The sequence below is a fragment of the Microtus ochrogaster genome, chromosome 7 (assembly GCF_000317375.1).
Source record: "Microtus ochrogaster isolate Prairie Vole_2 chromosome 7, MicOch1.0, whole genome shotgun sequence".
In the NCBI taxonomy this organism is placed as follows: Eukaryota; Metazoa; Chordata; class Mammalia; order Rodentia; family Cricetidae; genus Microtus; species Microtus ochrogaster.
In genome coordinates, this window is record NC_022014.1 from 2897554 (window position 1) to 2913816 (window position 16263).

Consider the following 16263-nt stretch of genomic DNA (forward strand, 5'->3'; position numbering starts at 1 on the left):
AGTGCTGGGATTAAAGGCGTGCGCCACCACCACCCGGCTTGTGTGTGATACTTTTAAAGCATATTATTACTAGATTTTCAAGCTAAAGACAGCTCCATTTAGGTTTTCTCCCGTGTTAGATATGCACATTCATCCCAATAGCTGGAGTTTCCATGGCTGACCTGGCAGCTAAACATAAGGTCTGTATCCTTAGTCAGATGTCCTTAATGTTTATCCTGCTGACCTCTTTTACCATCAGATCTTGCTTTGCATTCCAGGTGGCCTAGACTGCTCTGTCTCCTTCGTGTCTCGAGTCTTGGGGAAGGCCTGCATCCAAGGGAGAAAAAGTGAGTGGTCCCCAATACCCTGCCCACCCTTGGTGGAGGGTGAGAATCATGTACAGATGTACACTGTATGTTTCCATACAGTGACATGTAAGTTGACCCTTGACCTCAGTGGGGTTTCCTCACTTGGGTGTTGCCCATGCCTGTGAGCTTATGGGGCTGTGGACCCCTGTTGCCCCCTTGGCTGAGGGTGACTCCTGAAGCTTAGGGCCTCTGTGTCCCCGCAGAAGAGATTCTGGGCGTACTGGTGCCCCAACTGACAATGCTCACCCAGGAGAGCTGTCTATGGCAGCGGGTGTGCTGGCGGCTGGTGGAGCAAGTACCTGACCGGGCAGTGGAGGCTGTACTGACAGGGCTTGTAGAGGCCGCTCCCAGGTAAGCAGCCAGGTCCTCTCCAAGCCATTGTTTCTCAGGATGTCAGGGTAGACGCCACCATTGCTGCCATTCCCTGTGCTGCTCTCCTGGGTGCAATACTAGAGTCCATGTCCTATACAGTTTGGGTGGTCCATCCTGTCTCAGCATTGCATTTTCAGACTGGCCATTGGTTGTGAGCCCAGTCCCCATCTTGTGCCTGCTGTCCTTCCTTCACTGGGCTCCCATTGCTCATTCTTTGTTGTGGGTACTCTGACCCCTGTGTTGTTCACTGAGCTGTGTTAGCGTCTACTAATCTTCGTGTGTGTGGAGTGACTCTCTGGGTTGTTGGTGGGAGCAGGCCTGCTGGGCTGGCTGAATGCTCTGAGCGCAGTGCTAGCTCACCTGGCTCCCAGCATCCCTCTCTGCACAGAGCAGCACTCAGCGCTGGCTTTGCATTCTTTGGTTGTAGGTGTTCACCGATGTCCCTTGCTTGTTCATGGTGGTGTCCCGGTGTGCTTGTAATAGCTTCCCCATAAACTCTGGGCTCTGTCCTGGGAGATCCACGGGGCCGTCAGCAGAGCACCACCTAGAGTTCTGTGGGTTCCTTGTTTGTTTTGTTTGGAGTTGACCTCACACGTGATGTGTGGTTGAAGATGGACTCGAACTCTTGACCTCTCTGTCTCACCACCCAGGTGTTGGAATTACGGGCATGCACTATGAATGCCAGCTCCACTTTAGGTTCTGAATCTTGTTTGTCCATTGAACTGTCTTCTGTGTATCTAGTTCCTGTGCTAAAGCCATATGTCAGTTTACATAGGTTTGGTTTCTCAAATTTTTAGGGGTCCCCTCCTTCTTTCCAAGCCTTTGTGTTTTTTTTTTTTTTTTTTTTTTTTTTGGTTTTTCGAGACAGGGTTTCTCTGTGGCTTTGGAGCCTGTCCTGGAACTAGCTCTGTAGACCAGGCTGGTCTCGAACTCACAGAGATTCGCCTGCCTCTGCCTCCCGAGTGCTGGGATTAAAAAGCCTTTGTGTCTCTTTGAATTTTTTTAAAAATTTAAAATTTTCATGTGTGTGCATGCTAGTGCATGTGCAGACATGTGTGCACAACCATATGAAAACCAGGGGTCAACCTCAGGTGTCGGTCCTCAAGAGCTGTCTATCTCATTTTTGACACAGATTTTTCTCACTGAACCTGGACTCACTGAGTCCCAGGGACCCTTTCTGGTCTGTGTATATAGGTATGTGCCACCATGCCTGGCTTTTTCTAGTGGTTCTGGGGATTAACTCAGGGCCTCATGCTGTCTAGCAGGCACTTCACCAATGGAACCATATTCACAGCCCTGGCCTTTATGACTTTATGTGGAATTGTTTTCCTTTCTTTAAATCAGAATCTCACTATGTATTCCTGGCTGGCCTGAACTTGCTATGTAGACTAGGCTGGCCTCAAAGTCAGAGATCTGCCTACCTCTGCCTAACAAGTTCTGGGATTGAAAGTGTGTGCTACCATGCAGGCCTTTGTGTGGGATTTGATATAACAACCAGGGCTGGTGAGCTGGCTCAGCAGGTACAGTTACTTGCTATCAAGGCTGAGTTTCATCCCCAAGTCCCACATGGTGGAAGGAGAGAACCAGTTCTTCCAAGTTGTTTTCCTGACTTCCATGGTATGCATGATAAGACATGCACATGCACACAGACATAGACAGGTACACACACAGATATACATGCACAGAGACACACACAGATGCACATACAGACACACACACAGATATACACATACTGAGACATACACACACATGGATGCACACACATGCACTCACACACACAAATACATGTAATAAAAAGAAGTAATGAGTATGGAGGAACCCTGCTGTTCTGTCTGTGTGGCTGAGGCAGATGGTCACAATCTTCCTTTCTGAAGGAAGTAGTCCGGCTTGGGGTTCTGCAAATTGTTGTTATGGGCCAAGTCAGGCTGGTGGGTTTTTGTAAATAAAGTTTTCTTAGGTAGATTGCTATGCCCATTCATTGACACATTTGTCTAGGGCTCTTTTCAGCCACTCCTATAGTTGACTGCTTTGGAGAGTAAACCTGTCTAAGAGTATACTTCTGGCCCTTAGCAGCAAAGGTGTGCTACCCTGCCCTAGAGAAGCATTTATTCCTGGCCTTGGCAGAGCAGGGAAGGACCCCCATTTTGGGTTGGTCTTGTCGGCTCTGATGTGGGGTCTAGGCTTTCTATGGGTGTTTGCATTCATTCTGGGAAGAGGAAAGATTAAGGACCAATTCAGGTCATGGAAGGGCTCAGCCAAACTCTAGAGTGAGAGGTGGCTGGACACAGGGCACCATACTGTTTGCTTTTCCTTACCCTTCCCTTTGAAGCCACTTCCCACATCTGCCCACAGGCCTGAAGTCTTGTCCTGGCTGCTGGGGAGCCTGGTGGTGAAGAACAAGAAAGCACAGTTTGTGATGACCCGGAAACTTCTGTTCCTGCAGTACCAGCACACGGTAAGAAACCAGGCAGGGTGGAGCCTGCAGGCCTTCCAAGTCACAGGAAGATTGCTACTAAATGTGGAGTAAGGGGAACTGAGTGCATGACACACTCCTTTAATCTCAGCACACCAGACGTGGAGGTACTTGAATCTCTGAGTTCAAAGCCAGTCTGGTCTACATAGTGAGCTCTTGACTAAAAAAAGTAAAAGAAAAAGAAAAAATAGGAGTAAGGGGGGCTAGGCATATTGAGAGGTGGAGACAGAACATCAGGAGGTCATCTCCAGTTACACAGAAAGTTCGAGCCCAGCCTGCCCCTGTCTCAGTGACCCTAGAAAAGAAGAAAAGGAGTGCGCTCAGCAGGCATGGCGCTGTATTCTGTCTACCCCCAGCACCACAGGAAATCAAAACGATATAAGTGCGGTTAGACAGCAGTTACCTAGGAGATGTCAGCAAAATGGTAGACCCCTCCAGCCATTTCTGAGCTCTGCAGCATCCCAGGCAAGTGAACATGTCACATATCTCTAGGTCCCCGTACTACCTAGGACGGTGCCCCTACCACCTCCATTCTGTGCATCAGGACTCATCCGTGACTGCTGCTGTCCATGTGCCTTGGAGCGCTGACTCGGAGCTGGCCCTAGGTCAGAGCAGGGGAGGACAAGGAGTGGGACACATCTAGAGTGGAAAACAGCAGAGGTCGGGCAATGGTGGCGCCCACTACATCCTCTCGCTCACCTTCTCATTCAGTGTTTCTTTGTAAGCTGGGCTCTACCTTGGGTACTGAGCATCCACTGTGGACAGAAGAGCCCCTTCACTCCTCATCCTAAGTTCATTACAGGAAAGGGAGCAGATGTGCCCACGCAGGACAGTTAATACACAGGGTGACACAGCAAGTGCTGGCACCAGGGGGCAGTCAAGCAGGAGGATGGTTTGGAGAAGGTCTGGCTCTGAGGATTTGTCTGAGTGGGCTGGAGGCCTCTGAGAACTGGAATACCCACCAGTGAGCTAGCTGATTGGCTGTCCAGACTGGCCTGAGCTAGCAGTGGGTGAGAGAGAAAGAGGATGGATGGTAAGGCCAGGCTAGTTAGGTGGGAGTCTGAGCAGAGATGAGCTAGTCGGACTGTCTGGCTCCTGTGCAGAGGAGCCAGGGGGAAACTGAAGTGTCTCTCACCTACTCATGTAGTGTAGCTCGGACAGGAGCCCTGGAGAGTTCTCCCAGCAACATGAGTGGGCAGCTGGGCACAGCAGCAGTGTACACAAGAAGGGATGGAGGCACTTAACACTTGAGCCATCCTCCAAGAGGGCAGGTGGACGGTGCAGTTCTAGGTGAACAGGCAGAGATGGTCCCCCAGACTTCTGGTGAACGAACACCCAAGCTGTCTATTCCTGAATCCAATGCTCTGTTCTAAAGTCAGACTGCAGTCACTCCTGCAGGACAAGGCTGTGGACTTAGAAATAGGAAGGAAAGAAAGAAAGAAAGAGAGAGAGAGAGAGAGAGAGAGAGAGAGAGAGAGAAAGAAAGAAAAGGAAAGAAAGAGTTATGAAAGAGGGTAATTGACGGGGCTGGAAGAGCTGCTTTTGACATACAAGCAAGAGGACCTGAGTTTAAGCCCAGCTGTCTTAGCTACTTCTCTATTGCTATGATAAGACACCATGACCAAAGCAACTTATAAAAGAAGTGTTTATTTGGGCTTATGGTTTCAGGGGGTTAATTAGTCCATGTTGGCAGAGCTAAGGCGTGGTGGCCGGAACAGCTGAGAGCTTACACCGTGATCTGAAAGTAGGAGGCAGAGAGAGGGAGAGGAATGAGGAATATTGGGAATGGAGATGGAGGGGTTGTGTTTGTTTGTTTGTTTGTTTGTTGTTGTTGTTTTTGAGACAGGGTTTCTCTGTGTAGACTTGGCTGTCCTGGAACTCACTTTGTCACTGTGTAGACCAGGCTGGTCTCGAACTCACAGATATTCCATGGAACCTAACACTCTTCTGGACTCTGTAGTGTGTACACACACACACACACACACACACACACACACACACACACACACACACACTGTAAGATGAGACAGACTCCAGGTCTTAGTAAAAGAAGCAGCCAAACCTAACACTCTTCTGGACTCTGTAATGTGTACACACACACACACACACACACACACACACACACACACACACACACACTCTGTAAGATGAGACAGACTCCAGGTCTTAGTAAAAGAAGCAGCCCAGACAGCTGCAGTGGGACACAGGATGCTGTCGTGCATCTGGGCTGAGAAGCCAGCATTGAAGGTCTCCTCTACCATGAGAGTCAGAAAGTCTGCATTTGGCAAATAACTCACTGAATTTTAAAAGTTTGGTTGAAATGAAAAGTAGAACAATTACCATCTGAAACTGGCGGTGTTGTGGCAGTAAGCCTGGGAGGGAAGCTGGCTCTGGTTTTGTGGGAGGCTGGAGTTTGGCAGCTCCGTTCATCCCATTCCTCTTCTTCAGCTCCGAAGACCCTTGTAGGGCAGGCAGGAAGCAGTCCCTGCCTGGTAGACAGGACCCACTTTTGTTGTAGACACCCATGCTGCAGAGCCTGCTGGGGTACCTGGCTTTAGACAGTCAGCGGCGGCCACTCCTCATACAGGTAAGTACCACTTGACCCACTAAGCCTGTGGTGGTCTTGGGAGAAAGACAATAGAGGGAGTATCTTCTAACGGGAAGGCTGGGGTCCAGCTTCATTTATGCTTGAACCCCTTAGGAGACCCTGACATGAGACTTGGGTGGCTGTGGGTAGGGTAGCTGCTGCCTGGACAGGCTGAGGCTCTGCTGGTTGCCAGGTGCTTCAGGAGCTGCTGGAGACATGGGGCAACAGCAGTGCTGTCCGTCACGCACCCCTGGAGCAGCAGCACTACATCAGTAAGGCCATCCTGGTCTGCCTGGCGCACCTTGGGGCGTCGGAGCTGCAGGACATCCGGGATGGTAAGCGGGCTGTGGCGTGGGCACACCCCACCCCTGACACTGAGGAGCCCTTCAGGACTCTCATGTCTGCTGCTTTAAGAGTTGCTGGCCAGCATGATGGCAGGTGTGAAGTGCCGTCTCGACAGCAGCCTGCCCCCTGTGCGTCGCTTGGGCATGATTGTGGCCGAGGTCATCAGCTCCAGGATCCATCCTGAGGGGCCTCAGCTGAAATTCCAAGTGAGCAGGCTATCTTATCTATGTCCTCCAGGTAACGGGGCTCTGGGGCTCCTTTGCTGATAGACTTGCTCCTCAAGTTCCTCGCTCTTCTGGGGTCTAGGATCGAGGAGTATCCTGTGGTGGAGGGCCAGGGCTCAGTGTGCAGAGCACTCGGCTCCCGTGGGTGGTGGCAAAGTGGGTCTGTATGTGGTCAGGACCAAGTCTGTGACAGTGTATTCCCCAAGATGTATTCCCGGATTGGTTAGACGGGTGAAGGAACCATCGCCTGGATTTGGTCTGCTGGCCCTGGGTGCACTGAACCCTGTAGACAGTAGGGCTGCTCTGGGCTGGGAGTGCATAGGGGGCGTATTCTCTACTGACCACTGATTGGCATGGGCACTACCAGGTTGGACAGTACAGGCCTTGACTGTGTTGGGCGCCACGTGGCTTAACTGTGAGTCTATAGATGTAGCCTCTGCTGAGCCCTGTCAGCAGTCAAGGGTCTCCAAATCCTGAAGGAGGGAGAGGCTCCTAGGCTCAGCACATCAGGCACCGTGCTTAGCTTGAGGTGGACATCAGAAGCTGCTTTAGAAAAGGTGACTGGCTATTTGAGGCTAGGCTGTTAACCGAGATGGAGTGGCATGTGAGGAGGGCTGGCTGTGACTGACTGGCTGAGGTGGCATCCACGGCCGTGGGTCTCACTGACTCCAGTGTATCTGCAACAGTATGAAGATGACGAGATGAGCCGCGAGATGCTGGCCTTGGCTACACCCCAACCTGCGGGTGCCTGCTCCTCGGAGACAGGGTGAGGGTCTCCATGTTCCCAGTCCCCATCCTGAGTCCTTCCGACAAAAGTTAGAGGAGACATGGGCAGATGATAGAAACGTTTCTAGGCTATGTGATGTGCTAGGCTAACCTGGGTGACCCTTGCTGTTTCTTGTTTCCTAGAGGTCCATCTCTGGCTCCAGTTGCCATGGAGACCCCTGTAGAGACACCTGAAAATACAGTGGCCAGTGATGTGCCTTCAGCTCAGCCGCAGGGCTCTGACTCAGAGCTCGACAGGTAGGGCAGGGTTCCTTGGCCTCTGTGGTCTAGGGGTTGGCTGAGGTGGCCCTCTGGTCATGTGTGGAGGAGGCTGATCATATGCAAGGTGTTCCTTGCATAGGTGCTGGTTTCCTAGTTCACTCCCCACTTGCTCGTCTGAGGCAGTGCCATCTGCTACACGTGCCCATCTCCTACAGGTCTCGGGCTCTTGGGAGGGAATTTTAGTATCTCCAGGGTCTTACCCTTGAGGAGTCAAAAATAAAGGGGCACCTGAATCCTCACTGGGGATGGACAGATCCTATCTGTTTTTCTTATTACAGCGATGATGAGTTCATTCCCTATGATATGTCAGGGGACAAAGAGCTGAAGAGCAGCAAGGAACCCCTGTATATCCGAGACTGTGTGGAAGGTGGGTTTTACTGTGCTTACCCCACAATACCTGGCCCTGGCCCCACTTCACCTTGTCCTAGAGCTACCTGTCCGGCCTCACTGTGACACTCTGGGCACACTGGAGTGAGGGTCAGTGCTGGGACTTAATCAAGCCTTGTCTGGGTTCTGTGCAGCCTTGACCACATCTGAGGACGTGGAGCGCTGGGAGGGAGCCCTAATGGTGCTTGAAGGCCTGGTTTACAGGAGCCCTGAGGCCACTCGGGAGGTGAGCAGTAAGAGGATGTGGCTGGGTAAGTGGGGGCGGGTGTGGGGGTGGGGAGTAGGAGTGAGGGTGGGGAGTCCTGGAGTGGCAGGGGCAGGTCTCCTTGTAGCATCTGTATCCTAGATCTGTCTGGTCCTCCCACCCCGCACCAGACCGGGTTTCTCTGTAGCTTTGGAGCCTGTCCTGGAACTAGCTCTTGTAGACCAGGCTGGCCTCGAACTCACAGAGATCTGCCTCCCGAGTGCTGGAATTAAAGGTGCGTGACACCACTGCCCAGCATTTTTTGTTGTTGTTGTTGTTGTTGTTATTTGTTATTTTAGTTTTTTGAGATAGGGTTTCTCTGTGGTTTTGGAGCCTGTCCTGGAACTAGCTCTTGTAGACCAGGCTAACCTTGAACTCACTGAGATCCAACCTGCCTCTGCCTCCCAAGTGCTGGGATTAAAGGTGTGCGTCACCACCACCTGGCTGTATCCTAGATCTTAGAGGGTGGCATTGGATTGTTAATTGGGTATATGGGGCTGAAGGCATCCTGATTCCTGGCCCTGTGCAGGTGAGCGTGGAGCTGGCCAAGGTGCTACTGCACCTGGAAGAGAAGACCAGCTTGGCAGACTTTGAACAACTGCGCCAGAGAGCTCTGGTGGCTGTCATAGTCACAGACCCAGAGCAGGTAAATCCTAGCATGACCCTAGTCAGACCAGGAGCATCAGAAATTGCCCTGGTGGTCCCATTCTGTGCCCAGGTTGGGCCCTTGGGTAATCTTGGAGCCTGAGCATAGTGGCTTCTCCTTTGCCTACTTAGGTAGCCAAGTATCTGACCTCACAGTTCTATGGCCTGAACTATAGCCTGCGGCAGCGCATGGACATCCTGGATGTAAGTGACTTAGACCCCTCCCTGTCCCTGTCAGGCCCAGGTTGCCTTAAGTTGGGAGGTTGACCTATAGGGACTGTGGACAAAGGTCACCCCAAGCTTTCTTGGTGGGATGTGGTGTGGGAAGTCCTTCTGCCTATTTGTTGCTTTCATTGGTTAATGAATAAATCTGTTTGGCTAGTGGCTTAGCAGAATAGGGCAAGGTGGGAGTTCCAAGCAGATAGAGGAGAGAGTAGGCAGAGTGAGGAAGAAGCCATGTAGCCTCTGCCAGAGACAGACTCGCAGGAACCTTACCAGTAAGCCACACCCACGTGGTGATACACGGATTAATAGAATGGGTTAATTTAAGATATAAGAGTAAGACAGAAATACACTGAAGCTATTGGCCAAACAATATTGCAACTAATATAGTTTCTGTGTGATTATTTTGTGGTCTGGGCAGCCGGGAACGAACAAGCGGCCTTCCCCAACAGGGATGTGAGAGGCACTTTTGCCTGCTGACCACAGGTTCACCAGTATGGGGCTGAGAGCTGGTGACAGTATTTTCTTTTGTTTGTGTGGCTTTAGAAGAGTTTTTATTTATTAGTGTGTGTGTGTGTGTGTGTGTGTGTGTGTGTGTGTGTGCACCTACCTTCTGAATCATCTTATTGGCCCTGTTTCTGTGTTTTGTCTTTGTGTTCATGTGTATATGCATGTGTCTGAGTATTGAATACTGTGTGCAGTGCCTGTGGAGGACAGAAGAGGGCGCTGGGTTCCTTGGAGTTGGAGTTACAGGTGGTTGAGAGCCACCCAGCACTGGTGCTGGGGATTGAACTCTAGTCCTCTACAAAAGCACCAGGCACTCATGACCACTAACTCTTACCATCCTTGTTTATGTATTTTGGATAACAATTATATTGGTATGTTTTTATACAACATGAAATTTTTCATTACCAGAGGAACTCAGAGATCCACCTGCCTCTGTCTCCTGAGTGCTGGGATTAAAGGTGTACCATAACACCTGGCAGCCTCTGAACTCTTAAAGAGTGGGTGCCATCAAGGTTGAGGAGATGGCTCAGTCCATAAAGTGCTTGCTGAACAAATACTGGCGTTCATAGGGTGGCAGAGAAAGGAGAATCCGTATAGCTCGCTGGCCAGCAGCTCAGGTGGGGAACTCCAGGCTCAGGGAGGGACTCTGCCTCAAGATTAAGGTGGAGAACAACCAGACAGAGAAACCAACCCTGTGTGGTTGAGTGTGATCCCTCTGTAAACAAGTTCTTGTACCTGCTAAGCACAGACAGCCCTTAAAAATCTTGTATAAAAGGACTGCATGTGGCAAGGCTGTTGAGTAGTAAACTATCTAGAATCGTGCGTTCTTAGAGATAGTGCCGAGAGGTGGTTGCCAGGGCCCAGGGCCCAAGGGATTGGTGTTTCAGGAGACAGAAAGCTCTGGAGTGAATGATAGTGAGAGTTTCCAATGGTGATCCCGTGCTCAGGGCAACTGAACTCAAGGGTCTCACCCTTTAGCTCTGGCTGGCCTGGAACTCAGAGATCCACCTGCCTCTGTCTCCTGAGTGCTGGGATTAAAGGTGTACCATAACACCTGGCAGCCTCTGAACTCTTAAAGAGTGGGTGCCATCAAGGTTGAGGAGATGGCTCAGTCCATAAAGTGCTTGCTGAACAAATACTGGCGTTCATAGGGTGGCAGAGAAAGGAGAATCCGTATAGCTCGCTGGCCAGCAGCTCAGGTGGGGAACTCCAGGCTCAGGGAGGGACTCTGCCTCAAGATTAAGGTGGAGAACAACCAGACATGACACACAGTACCAACCTCTGACTGCGTGTGCACATAGACATGCATCTGAATCCATATGTATTCACAAGAATACATAAAGTGATAAAATTTATCTACTCATCAACAGTAAATAAGACAGGAAACAGCATTTTTGTGGTCCTGGGATTGTGCATGCTAGACAAACTATCATCTCTGAACTGTACCCTCAGCCTTCTGCAGTTTCTTTTCCTTCCTCTCTTTTTTTTTATTTTTTGAGAGAGGGTCTCACTGTATAGTCCTAGTTGGCCTTGAACTCACAGAGTTCAACCTGTCTCTTTCTCCCAAGTGCTAGAATTAAACGCATGCACAACTACACCATTGTCTTTTAAGAAATAAAGAATTGCCAGGCGGTGATGGTGCATGCCTTTAATCCCAATATTCGGGAGGCAGAGGCAGGCAGATCTCGGTGACTTTGAAGCCAGCCTGGTCTACAAAGTGAGTTCCAGGACAGTCAGGATTGTTTCATAGAGAAACCCTGTGTATGTATGTGTGCTTGTGTGCATATATGTGACCATACAGGAGCCCATGGAGGTCGGAAGAGTTACAAGCTGTTACTTGGGTGCTGGGAACAGAACCTGGGTCTTCTGCAAGAGCAATAAGGACTCTTAGCAGCTGAGCCATCTCTCTGGCTCCCAGGTTTTCTTTTTGCCTTTTATTTTGAAACAGGGAATTCCTAAGTTGCCCAGGTTGGCTTTGAACTTTGATCTTTCTGTTTCAGCTTCCTGAGTAGCTAGGATAATAGACCGTGTGTCCATGGGCCTGGCAAAAAATTCATGTTTCTAATCCAGCTCTGCTGTATCACCTCGTTCCAGAACATCGCCATTACCCTGTGCGGTCGCAGTAGCATCCACTTTCCAACCCTTCTCTCTACCGTTCTGTTCTGTCTGGATTTCCCTGTTCTAAATCCTTCGCATAAGCGGAACAGGCAGCTGTGCGGCCTTTGACAGGCTTCCTTTGCTGCATACGGTGCTGCTGACAGTCTTCCACATGTGGCAAGTGCAGGCTTCATTTTATTCCCTTTCTCTATTCCTCTTTCCGTGAAGCTGAGTTCCTTGAGGAAGGGAGCAAGGTGGGGTGAAATTTGGTGAGTTTGAGAAAAAGTACAGTACATTGGTCCAGCCATTCATTGTGAGGGAGCACTCATCTCACCTCCTGCCCCTGCACAAAGCTCAGATCATGAGTACTTAGGATGGGGGCCCAGTTCCTTTAACAGGGCTGCAGAGCTTTGTGAGTACTTGGCTGCTACTCCATTTTTAGAAGACCATCCTTTCCCAGAGCCACATACTGTCCTGAGTCGTTTTAAACATTTTAGTTTTGATTTTATGTGTGTGGATGTTTTGTTTGCACGTATGTTAATGCACCATATGTGTGCAGTGTCTGTGGAAACCAGAAAAGATGTGTGGGTGTTGGAAACCAAACCTGAGTCCTCAGCAAGGACAGTGAGTACCCTGAACCTCTCTGCCATCCACTTCTCTCTCTCCTCTAGGTTCTTGTTCTGGCTGCCCAGGCACTGTCTCGGCCACGGAGCCTCCAGAGGCTTTCCCAGCACTGTCCCCCTGCTTCTGGCACCTCGTGTTCACCAGCACTAGCTATTTCTCAGCCTGACAATGCTATGGCTCCCAACTGGCAGCTGGTTGTGGAGGAGCGGATCAAAAGCAAGACCCGGAGGTTCTCAAAGGTCAGCAGGACGCTGTTCAGGTCCTTGTCGGCATGGGGCTTTTGTTTTGTGGGCAGCATCATGAACAGTTGGATTCCTCTAGGTGTTGTCTGACTGAAGCGAACCCCGTCACAGGCAGGGTCAGTGCAGTGTTGAGTTAGAGCAAGAGTTTATCTATAAACTGAGGCACATCAGACCAGCACGATTTTAAAACGGGGAAGTAGAAAGAGCTCAGGAGTACGGCTCAGAAACAAAGAAAATGACTGTGGCGATGTCTGGAGATGGTTGGGCTCAGCTCAGGGCTGGAGACCAGGCTGTTTATAGCTTGTCACAATGTCCAGGTCTTCCTGTAGTGAGTATAGCTCTGAGTAGTTGATGTGTGATTTGGGACTCTGCTGTCAGACCACAGTGGCGTGAGACAGACTCAGCCCTTTCCATGGGGCCATAAAACCCAGGGAGGCCAGGGCAAGCCTGAGGGGCTGCGTGGCTGCACCAGGGGAGTAGCCTTGTGCCTTGACCATGCTGTGTTTGGCAGGGCTGTCCACGGAGGGAGCTATCAGGTGGCCCCAATGAATTCAACTCTGTGGCTGGTTACTTCTTCTTCCCCCTCCTTCAGCACTTTGACAGGTGAGTTTTCTGGAACTTTAGACACACCTCTGTGGACAGCGATTGTGGCACAACAGGGCATGAATGTGGGCTCGGCTTCTTTTATGAGCTTGACTTAAACGCTTTGAGACATTAGGGAGGCCCCTTTGCTATTCAGTTCTGTGCTGAGGGCACAGTCATCATCACCAGCTCTCTGCGTTGACCCTGAACTTACGAAGGTGCTGCTGTCAGTGCTGCCTGGCCTGCACAGCCTGTGAGGTTTGGGTGACAGCACAGACTGTGACCTTGACTCGGGGCCTGGTTTGTGCCTGGCGGCATACAGTATGCTGAAACATTTGAAAATGCCTTCACCTTGTGGCTGTCCTCTGCCACACTGGTCCCTGGTGTGAAGGTGGGAGGAAGGCCATGTGAGCCTTCAAGGGTTTGGGTTTCTGTCGGTAGCCATCTTTCTGGGCTCTTCTCAGCCAGCCATTAGGTGCTGGGGCTGCCCCATCTACTCAGCTCTATGTTGTAGGCCTCTGGTGACCTTCGACCTCTTAGGAGATGATCAGTTGGTACTTGGAAGACTGGCCCACACCTTAGCATCCCTGATGTACCTGGCTGTTAACACCACAGTGAGTTGGGAAAAGGGAGCTGAAAGCCCTGCCACATAGTCCATAGCAGGTGGCTGCGGGATAATCACCAGTGTCCACAGAACAGGACCCGAGCTCTGTGTAGTGTGTTCATCTCCCACCTGTGAGCAGTGCAGGACCCTGCACCCTCAGAATGCATCCTCCCCGCTTTGGCTCTGGGGCAGGTGTGCAAAGCTCCACCAGGCATTGCACGCACCCCTCCTGTCAGGTGTCAGGCGAGCGCTGACACAGTGGGATCCTACCTTTGGTCCAAGTGTGGGAAACGCCTCACCAGCCACCCCTCTGCTGACTTCAGGTGGCCGTGCCCATGGGTAAGGCCCTGCTGGGGTTTGTGTGGACCCTTCGCTTCCACGTGGACACGTGAGTGGCCCATGGGGCTAAGGGAAGCACAGGGTCTGGTCTCCAAGGCAGCATGCCTAACGTTTCCTAACGAGAAGTGGCTAATCAGGCCTGGGGGTCTCAGACAGGGCTGGAGTGATGGGGTACATGAGGGCGGGCCTTCCCATAGGCTAGCTACAGTGACTGGTACATGAGGGCGGGCCTTCCCATAGGCTGGCTGGGTACATGTGGGCGGGCCTTCCTATAGGCTGGCTGGGTACATGAGGGCGGGCCTTCCCATAGGCTGGCTGGGTACATGTGGGCGGGCCTTCCCATAGGTTGGCTGGGTACATGAGGGCAGGCCTTCCCATAGGCTGGCTGGAGGCGGCTCCATTCACAGAGTCTTCTCTCACCTTTCCCCGCCCTCTTGATTGGTAGTTACGTGCGCCGGGGCTTGCTGTCTGCTGTTTCCTCTGTTCTCCTCAGTGTACCCACAGAGCAGCTATTGGGGGACCTGCCAGATGAGCTGCTAGAAGCCAGATCATGGTTGGCAGGTGAGTGTCTGGACTGGAAAATGCCACTGGTGTGAGTCTGAGTGGGTGTGTCCTGTGTTAGCTCTGAGAAGTGTGCTGACGTGAGTGTGGGGATCAAGGAGGCGATCTCGATCCTGTTCCCTTGGGGACTATCACAAGATCCCAACAGAGACAACTCAGATGGGACTCTGTTCCTTCAGAAGGCTCTCAGATCCAAAGCTAGACATAATAGTGCAAGCCTTTAAACCCCCAGCACTTGGGATACAGAGGCAGGTGGAGCGCTCTAAGTTCAGGGCTAGCCTGGTCTACACTCTGAGTATTAGGCCAGCCATACCTGTTTCTTTAAAAAGATTTTAGCCAGGTGATGGTGGCACACACCTTTAATCTCAGCACTCGGTAGGCAGAGGCAGATCTCTGTGAATTTGAGGCTAGCCTGGTCTAACAGAGTGAGTTCCAGGATAGGGACCAAAGCTACACAGAAACCCTGTCTCACCCCCCCCCAAAAAAAAAAAAACCCAAAAACCAACCAACAAAACCAACTTCCCCTCCCAAAAAAAACAAAACAAGATTTTCAGTCCAGCCTGGTTGTGTGGAAGCAGGGAGCGCGACGGGAGCTCCACCCAGACCTGCTCGGCAGTATTTGCGCCCTTTGTCTCTCGCCTCTAAATATTGTTTTAAGAAGTCAGCTGCAGCCGGCGGTGGTGGTTCACTCCTTTGATCCCAGTAGAAGGGAGGCAGCAGCAGGCAGATCTCTGTGAGTTCTAGGCCAGCCTGGTCTACAGAGTGAGTTCCAGGATAGCCAGGGCTACACAGAGAAACCCTGACTTGAGTTAAAAAGAAGTCAGCTGTAGACTCTGACTCTTCAGCCCGGACCCTTTGACAGGCTCCCTGGACCCACTGGAAAGAGCATCCAGCTTCCCATGAGCCTTTGCGACTGGCCATGATAGTGTCAAACTGTGGCTTCCACGGGACTGCTGGCCAGGCAGGGTCCTACTGCTTTGTGGTTTCCCATGGCTACTCACAGAAGGTTCCATTGTCAGCCATCCTGGGCAAGGGCAGGGTCTCCTCAGGCTCATGTGCTGGAGCTCCCCAGGTTGACTTGTCTGATGCTTTTATCCCAGGTTAGTGCTTGGGCTGCTCAGCTCTGGACCTGGCCTACTGATCTTCCCGGTCCCCTGGGGGAGCTCGAGGGCTTCGCTGGGAGAAGACTCTCTGGCCCACGGCGTCACTCACCTCGTCTTCCCTCCTTCCTCCTTTGGCAGATGTGGCTGAGAAGGATGTGGACGAGGACTGCAGGGAGCTGGCAGTGAGGGCTCTGCTGCTTCTGGAGAGACTCAGAGATAAGCTCCTGTCCATCTCCTCTCCATAGCCCTGAGGACCCCCTCAGCTACCTCCACTGGAAGAAGGGAAGGCCTGAGGGGCGAGTCCACACGCGAGCTGTCTGTGGCAGCGGGGGTCTGGAGGGGCCCATTGGTCCTAGTGTGACCCTGCCATTACGTATGCCCTGGCAAGGCTGAGCGTTCAGCTAAAGATAGCAGGCCTGTGCCGTGGAACTCAACAGCTTTAGACTGACTGGAATTTGGACTGGGGTGGGTGGGGGGTGCAAGAGGTGCCTCCTCCTGAGAGCAGGGCTCTGGGCTCTGTGGCCAGGGACAGCTGTTCAGCTTCTAACAATGTTCCATTAGAATAAACAGGGCCGCAGATGTCACATAGTCTGCTTTTATGGTTCTCACTGGCAAAGACTTAGTTCCTACATGGGTCCTCCTAAGGGGCAGCAAGGACCTTGTCCAGGCATTTAAGAGAACAGACTCTGAGAAAATGGACTTTATTTGGAG

At 51.5% G+C, this 16263-nt stretch overlaps 1 protein-coding gene across 2 annotated transcripts in view; it reads left to right on the forward strand.

Moving 5' to 3' along the window:
- The window catches only part of Telo2 (telomere maintenance 2), a 20388-nt gene extending 4572 nt beyond the window's left edge, over positions 1 to 15816 (forward strand). For both annotated transcript variants that reach the window (XM_026780996.1, XM_013347299.2), the window contains exons 4-21: positions 258 to 326; positions 551 to 698; positions 3072 to 3174; positions 5711 to 5779; positions 5973 to 6114; positions 6194 to 6330; positions 7035 to 7114; positions 7258 to 7371; positions 7674 to 7762; positions 7917 to 8008; positions 8556 to 8672; positions 8804 to 8875; positions 12169 to 12360; positions 12875 to 12966; positions 13460 to 13559; positions 13873 to 13937; positions 14334 to 14449; positions 15691 to 15816. In XM_026780996.1, coding sequence (XP_026636797.1) covers positions 258 to 326; positions 551 to 698; positions 3072 to 3174; positions 5711 to 5779; positions 5973 to 6114; positions 6194 to 6330; positions 7035 to 7114; positions 7258 to 7371; positions 7674 to 7762; positions 7917 to 8008; positions 8556 to 8672; positions 8804 to 8875; positions 12169 to 12360; positions 12875 to 12966; positions 13460 to 13559; positions 13873 to 13937; positions 14334 to 14449; positions 15691 to 15797 — 1904 coding nt within the window. In that variant the 3' untranslated portion in view covers positions 15798 to 15816. The remainder of the gene's footprint in view (positions 1 to 257; positions 327 to 550; positions 699 to 3071; positions 3175 to 5710; positions 5780 to 5972; positions 6115 to 6193; positions 6331 to 7034; positions 7115 to 7257; positions 7372 to 7673; positions 7763 to 7916; positions 8009 to 8555; positions 8673 to 8803; positions 8876 to 12168; positions 12361 to 12874; positions 12967 to 13459; positions 13560 to 13872; positions 13938 to 14333; positions 14450 to 15690) is intronic.
- Positions 15817 to 16263: the final 447 nt, after the last annotated feature.